At 47.1% G+C, this 13,518-nt stretch overlaps 1 protein-coding gene across 2 annotated transcripts in view; it reads left to right on the top strand.

Annotated features, from left to right (window-relative positions):
- Positions 1-13,518, top strand: part of LOC139366891 (guanine nucleotide exchange factor VAV3-like) — a 191,031-nt gene that overhangs the window by 24,509 nt on the left and 153,004 nt on the right. For both annotated transcript variants that reach the window (XR_011626812.1, XM_071104630.1), the window contains exon 2: positions 7,708-7,824. Coding sequence is in view for 1 of the 2 variants with exons in the window: in XM_071104630.1 (XP_070960731.1) it covers positions 7,708-7,824 (117 nt within the window). In the remaining variant the exon portion in view is untranslated. The remainder of the gene's footprint in view (positions 1-7,707; positions 7,825-13,518) is intronic.

Genomic DNA, 13,518 nt, shown 5'->3' with positions numbered 1-13,518 from the left:
CAGCAAAGATGATGATGTCACAATGCAAAAACTGTGTCAAAATTACTTTGTGTGACACAGGCTTTAGGCTTTACATTCCCATGGTCCGTGGCCTGCTGTTATAGGCTTTACATTCCCATGGTCCATGGCCTGCTGTTATAGGCTTTACATTCCCATGGTCCATGGCTTTACATTCCCATGGTCCGTGGCTTTACATTCCCATGGTCCATGGCTTTCTGTTATAGGCTTTACATTCCCATGGTCCATGGCTTTACATTCCCATGGTCCGTGGCTTTACATTCCCATGGTCCATGGCCTGCTGTTATAGGCTTTACATTCCCATGGTCCATGGCCTGCTGTTATAGGCTTTACATTCCCATGGTCCGTGGCTTTACATTCCCATGGTCCATGGCCTTCTGTTATAGGCTTTACATTCCCATGGTCCATGGCCTTCTGTTATAGGCTTTACATTCCCATGGTCCGTGGCCTGCTGTTATAGGTTTTACATTCCCATGGTCCATGGCCTGCTGTCTTCCTCCTATAGTGTTTCACATGACGCCATTTCTTTACGCCGGACACACAAATCTCAAGAGAGACCCAGAAGACACAGGAGGTGCGTCAGAGAGAGAGAGAGCATGCAGAGGTTGTGTCATTCATCGCTACAGTTAAATCAGTGTTGTATCTCTCTCTTCTATGTGTGCCGCTTCGAGCAGTCGCACGCCCGCCGGGAATACAACCTGATACTGTGGTGAAACGGAGCATTTCAGTTTCAATTCCAGACTAGTAGCACACAGAGTGTGTCTGAAATGGCACCCTATTCCTCACATAGTACACTACTTTTGACCAAGGCCTGTATGGCTCTAGAGAAAAGTAGTGCACTATATTGCCAGCAGCATTCCACCCTGCATACCACTGCTGGCTTGCTTCTGAAGCTAAGCAGTGTTGTCCTGGTCAGTCCCTGGATGGGAGACCAGATGCTGCTGGAAGTGGTGTTGGAGGGCCAGTAGGAGGCACTCTTTCCTCTGGTCAAAAAAAATATCCCAATACCCCAGGGCAGTGATTGGGGACAATGCCCTGTGTAGGGTGCCGTCTTTCGGATGGGACGTTAAATGGGTGTCCTGACTCTCTGAAGTCATTAAAGCTCCCATGGCACTTATCGTAAGAGTAGGGGGGTTAACCCCGGTGTCCTGGCTAAATTCCCAATCTGACCCTCAAACCATCACGGTCACCTAATAATCCCCAGTTTACAATTGGCTCATTCATCCCCCTCCTCTCCCCTGTAACTATTCCCCAGGTCGTTGCTGCAAATGAGAACGTGTTCTCAGTCAACTTACCTGGTAAAATAACGGATAAATAAAATAAATAAATAAATATAGGTAATTTCAGATGCTCTCTCTTCCTGTTGGCTGGGCTGGCTTCTCTGTACGCGTATCAGATTTACTTGATTGGAGGAACAGAAAGAAAAGAAGTCTATCAGGTCTCCAACACTATCCCTGGACAGCAGTCCTCTGCTTCCTCTGTGACAGAGTCGGCCATCTTATTGTCTGTTAATTGACACTCATTAACCAATAAGAGATGAGTTGAGTCTAACTCAGGTTGACTTGTGGGAGATCTAGAACCAAACAGAGTGGGATGTAATTAGCTGCTAGGCTAGGCTAGGCTAGGCTAGGCTAGGCTAGGCTAGGCAAGGCTACAGTAGGTGGGAGGTGGGAATAAGACTCATCTAATACGGGTTATAAAGACTGTAAATACCAAAACACCAATTGAAATATTAATGAATATTTGATTGAAGCAATGTGTTACAGAATCTAGACGTTCCAAAATGGTACAGTAGAGATAAATAATTATACACAACAAAGAATGACATCTTTTGACAGACACTCCAGCAAACATTTAAAAAGGCAGGCTGCTTGAGTACCCACATCAAAACACGCTCAAGACCTCCCTGCAGCCCTTTCACATTGTCATACACGTCAACATCACAGTGGAAACAGCATCTCCCACCTCATGTTGTTTAACATCACAGTGGAAACAGCATCTCCCACCTCATGATGTTTAACATCACAGTGGAAACAGCATCTCCCACCTCATGATGCATCACAGTGGAAACAGCATCTCCCACCTCATGATGTTTAACATCACAGTGGAAACAGCATCTCCCATCTCATGATGCATCACAGTGGAAACAGCATCTCCCACCTCATGATGCATCACAGTGGAAACAGCATATCCCACCTCATGATGCATCACAGTGGAAACAGCATCTCCCACCTCATGATGCATCACAGTGGAAACAGCATCTCCCACCTCATGATGCATCACAGTGGAAACAGCATCTCCCACCTCATGATGCATCACAGTGGAAACAGCATCTCCCACACACACACACACACACACACACACAAATGCACGCTTGGACACACACACACACACACACACACAAACATGCACTCTTGCACACACTCACACTCACACACACACACACACACACACTAACACAAGCCCATGGTTCCATTCTCCGCTGATACAGGATACAGTAAGTGGAATCGTCATTCCATAACGAGAGATGTGTGAATCTACACACACCAGTCAGTAGTGTAGATGAGAGTTCCTAATGCAGAAAATAGCCATGTGTGAAACCATCTCTGGACACTCCCTGCCACTTGTTAAAACCGTTTCCTTCTTCTTTTTAATCTTTTTAAAAATGTATTTTACCCCCTTTTTCTCCCCAATTTCGTAGTATCCAATTATTAGTAGTTACTATCTTGTCTCATCGCTACAACTCCCGTACGGGCTCGGGAGAGACGTCCTCCGATACACAACCCAACCAAGCCGCACTGCTTCTTAACACAGCGCGCATCCAACCCGGAAGCCAGCCGCACCAATGTGTCGGAGGAAACACCGTGCACCTGGCGACCTGGTTAGCGTGCACTGCACCCGGCCCGCCACAGGAGTTGCTGGTGCGCGATGAGACAAGGACATCCCTACCGGCCAAACCCTCCCTAACCCGGACGACGCTAGGCCAATTGTGCGTCGCCCCACAGACCTCCCAGTCGCGGCCGGCTGCGACAGAGCCTGGGCGCGAGCCTCTGGTGGCACAGCTAGCACTGAGATGCAGTGCCCTTGAATACTGCGCCACCTGGGAGGCCCTTAGAACTGTTCCCTTCTTGACTCCCTGCACCCAGCCTGCTTCACCCCAGTGATACGTCGTTAGTGGGTTTCAGCCCATTGAGCCCAGTACTACGGAGTTAGTGGGTCTCAGCCCATTGAGCCCAGTGGTACAGAGTTAGTGGGTTTCAGCCCATTGAGCCCAGTGCTACAGAGTTAGTGGGTCTCAGCCCATTGAGCCCAGTGGTACAGAGTTAGTGGGTTTCAGCCCAGTGGTACAGAGTTAGTGGGTTTCAGCCCATTGAGCCCAGTGCTACAGAGTTAGTGGGTCTCAGCCCATTGAGCTCAGTGGTACAGAGTTAGTGTGTTTCAGCCCATTGAGCCCAGTGCTACAGAGTTAGTGGGTTTCAGATGCCTATCTGTGAGACTGCTGTATCCTTCAGATACCGAAGCTGGTTGCAGGGTCGCTCAGAAGACCCCGGCGGCCGTCTCCAGGATGTGTTGCTCAGATTAAAACGCCATGCATACAAGTATAAACATTCAACGTTATTTACTAGTTGCCTGTCCTCTCTGCCTCTCTGTCTGTCTGCCTGCCTCTCTGTCTGTCTGCATGTCTGCCTGTCTCTCTGTCTGTCTGCCTGCCTCTTTGAATCTCTGTCTGTCTGTCTGTCTGTCTGTCTGTCTGTCTGTCTGTCTGTCTGCCTGCCTGCCTGCCTGCCTGCCTGCCTGCCTGCCTGCCTGTCTGTCTGTCTGTCTGTCTGTCTGCCTGCCTGTCTGCCTGTCTCTCTGCCTGTCTCTCTGCCTGTCTCTCTGCCTGTCTGTCTACATGTCTGTCTGCCTCTCTACTTGTCTCTCTGTCAGACTTATCTGAGGTTTTCTAGTCCAAGGCCTTTCTTGTGAACTCGTCTGTAATGCATAATAAGATTTGGGTGGAACAGAATTTCATATTTGATGTTTGTTCCCATCGTCGTCTTCACAGACAGCTCTGATTCCGTGCCACAGTTACGGAGTATAGCTAAATATGTGACGAGATGTTATGAATAAAGAAAGATGTCCTCTCTCGGTTGTTTGACCTGTATTCAGTTAGTTTATTTTAATAGTGTACCAGTGTTCTGTAACACAGACTCGGCTCCATTCATCATTGGCTGCATGTACTTTTGTTGTTAGTGGAGTTACAGCATCACACAGACTCGGCTGCAGCGTTTTAAAAATGAGAGAGAGAACGGCTTTTCCTGTGAAATCCTGCTTGTTAAGTCAAAACTAAATGACAAAAAAAAAGTGAGCAACCAACCCCAAATGTTGCTGGTTCAAAAACCCCAAGCTGGCAAATTTGCAGTTTAGGTCTTGAGGAAGGCAGTTAATCCCCAGCAACTACATCGATTAATGCAGCCCCCCCCCCCCTCCCTCCCACACCTGTCTGATTCAGAGGAGTTGGGTTAAATGCGAAAGACCCATTTCCGTTGAACACATTCAGTTGTAAAACTGACTAGGTATCCCCCTCTCTGAAGGGTTTCAAAAGAGAGCTGGTTATAGCCTGCTTACTTGTTAAAGTCCTGCTGATTACGGAGTGTTTGTGAGGACTGATTTTTAACAGCCTGTTGATGTCATTTTAACAGCCTGTTGATGTCATTTTAACAACCTGTTGATGTCATTTTAACAGCTTGTTGTGATGAAGTCTTGTGTTGGAGAACATCTCCATCAGCATATACCTTAACAGGACACCACAGATTATAATGTTACTACAGCAGCTGAAGGCTCTACTGTGTTGATTGATCGTTGGGGATATCCAATGTCGAGTGACTTAAATCCATCATTTTGCAATATTCTTGCGATCGAATTTCCTCAGACATTAATCGAATCAAATCAAATGTATTTATATAGCCCTTCGTACATCAGCGGATATCTCAAAGTACTGTACCGAAACCCAGCCTAAAACCTCGAACAGCAAGCAATGCAGGTGTAGAAGCACGGTGGCTAGGAAAAACTCCCTAGAAAGGCCAAAACCTAGGAAGAAACCTAGAGAGGAACCAGGCTATGAGGGGTGGCCAGTCCTCTTCTGGCTGTGCCGGGTGGAGATTATAACAGAACATGGCCAAGATGTTCAAATGTTCATAAATGACCCGTATGGTCAAATAATAATAATCACAGTAGTTGTCGAGGGTGCAGCAAGTCAGCACCTCAGGAGTAAATGTCAGTTGGCTTTTCATAGCCGATCATTAAGAGTATCTCGACCACTCCTGCTGTCTCTAGAGAGTTGAAAACAGCAGGTCTGGGACAGGTAGCATGTCCAGTCAACAGGTCAGGGTTCCATAGCGGCAGGCAGAACAGTTGAAACTGGAGCAGCAGCACGGCCAGGTGGACTGGGGACAGCAAGGAGTCATCATGTCAGGTAGTCCTGAGGCATGGTCCTAGGGCTCAGGTCCTCCGAGAGAGAGAAAGAAAGAGAGAACGAGAGAATTAGAGAGAGCATACTTAAATTCACACAGGACACCGGATAAGACAGGAGAAGTACTCCAGATATAACAAACTGACCCCAGCCCCCCGACACATAAACTACTGCAGCATAAATACTGGAGGCTGAGACAGGAGGGGTCAGACGAAAATGTCTTGTGACAGATGAGGGAACATTTCAGTTCAGACCTGGTTGGGAATATTTCAGTAACGACGGAGGTGTGCCATCAGCATCCTCCTTCCTATAAATCAGTCAATGAGGACAATATCCTCTCTTTCATCCAGGGTTTATCACAGAGTAGCTAACCCACAGAGTAGCTAACCCACTGAGTAGCTAACCCACTGAGTAGCTAACCCACTGAGTAGCTAACCCACAGAGTAGCTAACACACTGAGTAGCTAACCCACTGAGTAGCTAACCCACTGAGTAGCTAACCCACAGAGTAGCTAACCCACTGAGTAGCTAACCCACTGAGTAGCTAACCCACTGAGTAGCTAACACACTGAGTAGCTAACCCACTGAGTAGCTAACCCACTGAGTAGCTAACCCACAGAGTAGTAGCTAACCCACTGAGTAGCTAACCCACTGAGTAGCTAACACACTGAGTAGTAGCTAACCCACTGAGTAGCTAACCCACTGAGTAGCTAACCCACTGAGTAGCTAACCCACAGAGTAGCTAACCCACTGAGTAGTAGCTAACCCACTGAGTAGCTAACCCACTGAGTAGCTAACACACTGAGTAGTAGCTAACCCACTGAGTAGCTAACCCACTGAGTAGCTAACCCACTCAGTAGCTAACCCACTGAGTAGCTAACCCACTGTGTGTCAACCATGTTTTATGTCAGACAATTATGTTTAAACGGGCCTCCTCGTTTGTATCTGTCCCAGACACGGCACTCTGATCAAAAAGGTTTAGATGATACTGAGTGTGGTGTACACCTCTCCCAGCTTTTCAAAATCCTAAGACGTAGATAGTGTCCGTCGTGATTCGTGTCAGCGTTTTTTAGTTTTTCGAAAAACATTTATTCAGCCAACGTTTCGTGGCAGGGTTTGAGGCTGCTGACTCTGTTTATGTGTGGCTGTGAGATTGATGTGGTTTGGAAGAGACCCTGCCTGTCTATTGATCTTCATTAGGTTAATTACCCTACATGTGGGATGCGCACAAGGCAGAAAGGTTTTGATGGGAGTCTTTACTTATTTGATTATGTCAGGATTCTGTCAGGATGTCTGCCTGCAGTTTTGGACAGACAATAGCTCCGTCCATTTTCAAACTCAACAAAGAGTTTCTGGTCTTTGACTGTTTATACGTGACTGTGATTTTGGCATATACAACAATGGCAGTATGTGTATTGTCTAAGAGAATGAGAATGTTTTGAGTGGCAGCCAAGTTGAAGTGTAAACCAGATGTGAACCTCTTCTGGCTCTTGAACGTAGTTCAATGTAAACAGTTTGTGGCAAACGGTTCAGGACCAAATGGTTCAAGACCAAATGGTTCATGACCAAACGGTTCAGGACCAAACGGTTCATGACCAAACGTTTCTAGACCAAACGGTTCAGGACCAAACGGTTCAGGATCAAACGGTTCAGGACCAAACGGTTCAGGACCAAACGGTTCAGGACCAAACGGTTCAGGACCAGCGTTGAGAAGTAATAATAGTGAAATTTCAGTCTGAGGACTGTGGGATGGCTTCTAAAACATTGAATCGATGGGGTATTTCTCAAATCAGCTAACATTTCTGTCAAGACTTGAACAAATACACGTTTCATATGAGCTCAAGCTATGCAATGACGCAAATCTGAATAAAATGTACAAATGTTACTTTGTGTGACTGTTGCTGTAGAGACTGAATGGTCATCACGTTATATTATCATTCAATTAACAGTAAAACATGACTGGTTCAGTCACCTGTTTACATCCTGTACAATGGATTAAAGTCAGCAGTAAGAAAAGTGAGCAATAAGAGCAATAAGAAATCAACCTCTGCCTGTTATCCTCTTGCGTTCCAACTGCCTTTACCTCAAAATTAGTTATTTTGGACGTTTTTTTTCTTGGTAAGCCATTCTCATGAATTTTGTCATTGTTGTTGAGCAGCCCTCCCTCTCCTTTGTTTGCTGAAGCGAAGGCTCACCTGATACTCTAAAACATGTCCCCTTTTATTCCGTTTGTAGTTCCTGTGCTTGAGGAACATCCGGACGTTCCTCGCTGCGTGCTGTGAGACATTTGGCATGAAGAAGACTGAACTCTTTGAGGCCTTCGACTTGTTTGATGTGCGGGACTTTGGAAAGGTAAGAAACAGGACTTCTACACTGTTTCATCGTGTGTGTGCAGTGCCTTTGGAAAGTATTCAGACCACATTACTTTTTCCACATTTTGTTAGGTTACAGCCTTACTCTAAAATGGATTAAATTGTTTTTTTCCCCCCTCATCAATCTACACACAATACCCCATAATGACAAAGCAAAAACAGGTTTTTAGACATTTTTCCTAATTCATGAGAAAACAAAACAGAAATAACTTATTTACATAAATATTCAGACCCTTTGCTATGAGACGGGAAATTGAGCTGATTGATCATCCTTGAGATGTTTCTACAACTTGATTGGAGTCTGAAAACGTTCCTAAAGCACTGTACATACCCTACTCCCTTCACATATTTATATTTGGGGGGGAGGGGGGGTTCCATCTCTCACGCTGGAATCATCATGTTATCTGTTGCCCAAATGGGAAACACCTTGAGAATAATAGTGCACACCACTACAACAAGGTTATGCAAGGAGCTTAGTGTACTCTGTAGTGGGCTGTTATAGGAGTATAATATACACCATCACCGACTGTATGAGAGAACCCACCACTGTTGGATCACTTGAAGAGAACAGTATTGAGCCGCTACAGTTGGCTGCTCTTCCTCTGTATGTGGACACCCTTTACCGCAACACTGTATGGTGAAAGCAGTTATCTTGACACATAGGACAAGGCTTCAGTTTCCTCTCATTAAAACAAAAAAACACTACAACGGTTTAGTTGTTATGGGGTGAAAAGCCTTGCTTTGCCTTGGTTCTTTATTGTGATAGGACTCTTACAGCGCTGGTTCTGCTGCTAGTTTAATAAAGTCTGTGTTGTAAGTATGTGGAAACAGTCCATGTTGTTAGTATGTGGGGACAGCGCTGGTTCTGCAGCTAGTTTAATACAGTCCATGTTGTAAGTATGTGGGGACAGTCCATGTTGTTAGTATGTGGGGACAGTCCATGTTGTTAGTATGTGGGGACAGTCCATGTTGTTAGTATGTGGGGACAGTCCATGTTGTTAGTGTGTGGGGACAGTCCATGTTATTAGTATGTGGGGACAGTCCATGTTGTTAGTGTGTGGGGACAGTCCATGTTGTTAGTATGTGGGGACAGTCCATGTTGTTAGTATGTGGGGACAGTCCATGTTGTTAGTATGTGGGGACAGTCCATGTTGTTAGTATGTGGGGACAGTCCATGTTGTTAGTATGTGGGGACAGTCCATGTTGTTAGTATGTGGGGAGAGTCCATGTTGTAAGTATGTGGGGACAGTCCATGTTGTAAGTATGTGGGGACAGTCCATGTTGTTAGTATGTGGGGACAGTCCATGGTGTTAGTATGTGGGGACAGTCCATGTTGTTAGTATGTGGGGACAGTCCATGTTGTTAGTATGTGGGGACAGTCCATGTTGTAAGTATGTGGGGACAGCCCATGTTGTAAGTATGTGGGGACAGCCCATGTTGTAAGTATGTGGGGACAGTCCATGTTGTAAGTATGTGGGGACAGCCCATCTTGTAAGTATGTGGGGACAGTCCATGTTGTTAGTATGTGGGGACAGTCCATGTTGTTAGTATGTGGGGACAGTCCATGTTGTTAGTATGTGGGGACAGTCCATGTTGTAAGTATGTGGGGACAGTCCATGTTGTTAGTATGTGGGGACAGTCCATGTTGTTAGTATGTGGGGACTGTCCATGTTGTTAGCGTGTGGGGACAGTCCATGTTGTTAGTATGTGGGGACAGTCCATGTTGTTAGTATGTGGGGACAGTCCATGTTGTTAGTATTTGGGGACAGTCCATGTTGTTAGTATGTGGGGACAGTCCATGTTGTTAGTATGTGGGGACAGTCCATGTTGTTAGTATGTGGGGACAGTCCATGTTGTTAGTATGTGGGGACAGTCCATGTTGTTAGTATGTGGGGACAGTCCATGTTGTTAGTGTGTGGGGACAGTCCATGTTGTTAGTATGTGGGGACAGTCCATGTTGTTAGTATGTGGGGACAGCGCTAGTTCTGCAGCTAGTTTAATAACGTTTATTTATACATCAGCAGGAAGGCAGGGAGCGAGGCTGGCTGTCCTTTGGGGTGGGAGGTAGCTGACAGACTGACAGGATGTTTGGCATTTTCTTCCTAGATGAGGATATGGGTCACACATTTTGAATGCTTTTTGAGTGTGTGTGTGTGTGTGTGTATGTGTGTGTGTGTGTGTGTGTGTGTGTGTGTGTGTGTGTGTGTGTGTGTGTGTGTGTGTGTGAGAGAGAGAGATGAAGAGACAGAGGGACGGACTGACTGACATAGTTTTTGTTTCTGCCTTTGCCTCCATGACTTTATAACGTCTGTCAGGCTCCAGGCAGAATAGTACGTGTTGCCTCTCTGATCAATAGGAACCCGTAGCCTGAATACCCAGATGGTTCCTGTGTAGAAACTCTACTAACCTTTGACCTCAAGCTCCACCTGGCCTCAGAAGTCCTCAGAAGTCTTAAGGCATCCAGGAAGTTAATTATGTGGATACTGCAGGTTACTTCCAGAGTAAAGGAAACATGTAAGTGAGGGATACAAAGTGTATTGAAAGCAAGTGCTTCCAACCAGGTGTGGTACCTGAGCTAAATTAGCAATGCACATCCCATCATGCTTAGGGTCATGTATAAATATACTGAGCAGGCATTATGTTGGCTACCATGGTTGTGCCCCCATAGGATGACAATGCCTCCATCCACAGGGCACGAGTGGTCACTGAATGGTTTGATGAGCATAAATATGATATAAACCGTATGCCATGGCCGTCTTAAGTCACCAGAACTCAACCCAATTGATTCTGGAGCGGCTCCTGAGATTGTGTTTTCTACCACCATCAACAAAACACCAACTTACTAACTAACTAACTAATTCACTAACTAGCTAAGTATGTGGATCAACTAAATGGACTTTAGTAAAACCCCTAAATGATATAACCATTAGAAAACAGCTATACTAACTCACAATTTGTTTTCGATTTTGGAAATTGGGCAGAATCCACATGGTTAAAGCCTTTAAGTGATGTCTCCTGGTATCGTGCTTGGTTGAGTTTAAGTCATTTATAATTAAAACACTGTCTGACTGCTGCCTGTCAAGAAGACACTATTTTCCCTCATACAAATCTCCAGAATATTCCAGCCATACATTGACAGCTCCTTGTGGAATATCTACAAATATAGCTCTTCTTAATCCTTCTCACCAATCATCACTGTTTGCAGTTGTTAATATGTATGTTATTGTTATTAATTTTTTGATTCAAATGTTTATTGTTTTTATTTCACTCTGTGGTCATGCTGCTGCTCCCTCTATGGTCATTCCACCCCACCCAACCCCCTCAACAGTCTTTACACTGCCTCCACCCCACCCCACCCCCTGAACAGTCTTTACTCTGCCTCCACACCACCCCCTCAACAGTCTTTACTCTGCCTCCACCCCACCCCTTCAACAGTCTTTACTCTGCCTCCACCCCACCCCCTTCAACAGTCTTTACTCTGCCTCCACCCCACCCCCTCAACAGTCTTTACTCTGCCTCCACCCCACCCCTTCAACAGTCTTTACTCTGCCTCCACCCCACCCCTTCAACAGTCTTTACTCTGCCTCCACCCCACCCCACCCCCTCAACAGTCTTTACTCTGCCTCCACCCCACCCCACCCCCTCAACAGTCTTTACTCTGCCTCCACCCCACCCCCTTCAACAGTCTTTACACTGCCTCCACCCCACCCCCTTCAACAGTCTTTACTCTGCCTCCACCCCACCCCTTCAACAGTCTTTACTCTGCCTCCACCCCACCCCCTTCAACAGTCTTTACACTGCCTCCACCCCACCCCACCCCCTCAACAGTCTTTACACTGCCTCCACCCCACCCCACCCCCTCAACAGTCTTTACTCTGCCTCCACCCCACCCCCTCAACAGTCTTTACTCTGCCTCCACCCCACCCCCTCAACAGTCTTTACTCTGCCTCCACCCCACCCCTTCAACAGTCTTTACTCTGCCTCCACCCCACCCCCTTCAACAGTCTTTACACTGCCTCCACCCCAACCCACCCCCTCAACAGTCTTTACTCTGCCTCCACCCCACCCCTTCAACAGTCTTTACTCTGCCTCCACTCCACCCCTTCAACAGTCTTTACTCTGCCTCCAACCCACCCCACCCCCTCAACAGTCTTTACTCTGCCTCCACCCCACCCCTTCAACAGTCTTTACTCTGCCTCCACCCCACCCCCTTCAACAGTCTTTACACTGCCTCCACCCCAACCCACCCCCTCAACAGTCTTTACTCTGCCTCCACCCCACCCCTTCAACAGTCTTTACTCTGCCTCCACCCCACCCCTTCAACAGTCTTTACTCTGCCTCCACCCCACCCCACCCCCTCAACAGTCTTTACTCTGCCTCCACCCCACCCCCTCAACAGTCTTTACTCTGCCTCCACCCCACCCCCTCAACAGTCTTTACTCTGCCTCCACCCCACCCCCTCAACAGTCTTTACACTGCCTCCACCCCACCCCCTCAACAGTCTTTACTCTGCCTCCACCCCACCCCCTCAACAGTCTTTACTCTGCCTCCACCCCACCCCCTCAACAGTCTTTACTCTGCCTCCACCCCACCCCCTCAACAGTCTTTACTCTGCCTCCACCCCACACCCTCAACAGTCTTTACACTGCCTCCACCCCACCCCCTCAACAGTCTTTACACTGCCTCCACCCCACCCCTCAACAGTCTTTACTCTGCCTCCACCCCACCCCCTCAACAGTCTTTACTCTGCCTCCACCCCACCCCCTCAACAGTCTTTACTCTGCCTCCACCCCACCCCCTCAACAGTCTTTACTCTGCCTCCACCCCACCCCCTCAACAGTCTTTACTCTGCCTCCACCCCACCCCCTCAACAGTCTTTACTCTGCCTCCACCCCACCCCCTCAACAGTCTTTACTCTGCCTCCACCCCACCCCCTCAACAGTCTTTACGACCCCTCCACCCCACTCCCTCAACAGTCTTTACTCTGCCTCCACCCCACCCCCTCAACAGTCTTTACTCTGCCTCCACCCCACCCCCCCAACAGTCTTTACGACGCCTCCACCCCACCCCCCCAACAGTCTTTACTCTGCCTCCACCCCACCCCCTCAACAGTCTTTACTCTGCCTCCACCCCACCCCCTTCAACAGTCTTTACTCTGCCTCCACCCCACCCCCCCAACAGTCTTTACTCTGCCTCCACCCCACCCCCCCAACAGTCTTTACTCTGCCTCCACCCCACCCCCTCAACAGTCTTTACTCTGCCTCCACCCCACCCCTTCAACAGTCTTTATTCTGCCTCCACCCCATTGGACATTGATTTATTCATTTATTCAAGCCTAGGTCTAAGAGGCATGGAGAGGCGGCCTTTAGTTACTATGACCCCAGTGTCTGGAATAGCCTGCCAGAGAACCTGAGGGGGGCCGAAACTGTGGACATCTTTAAAAGCCATCTAAAAACAAGCCTTTTTAACTTTGGCTTAAGGTGCTTTTTAGTCTTTCAGTTTTTATTGTTATTCTTTCGTTTTTTTTATCCTCTTATGTTTATTCTGTAGTAAATAATTCTGTGTTTGTTTTCATTGTTTTTATTAGTTTTTTTTTTTACTGTAAAGCACATGTATATGGTACTACAGTTGTTTTGGTGTATATAGTACTACAGTTATTGTGGTGTATATAGTA

Source organism: Oncorhynchus clarkii, chromosome 15 (assembly GCF_045791955.1).
Source record: "Oncorhynchus clarkii lewisi isolate Uvic-CL-2024 chromosome 15, UVic_Ocla_1.0, whole genome shotgun sequence".
Lineage (NCBI taxonomy): Eukaryota > Metazoa > Chordata > Actinopteri > Salmoniformes > Salmonidae > Oncorhynchus > Oncorhynchus clarkii.
Note: the sequence above shows the minus strand (reverse complement) of the source record. Positions and strands in the feature narration are given on the sequence as shown.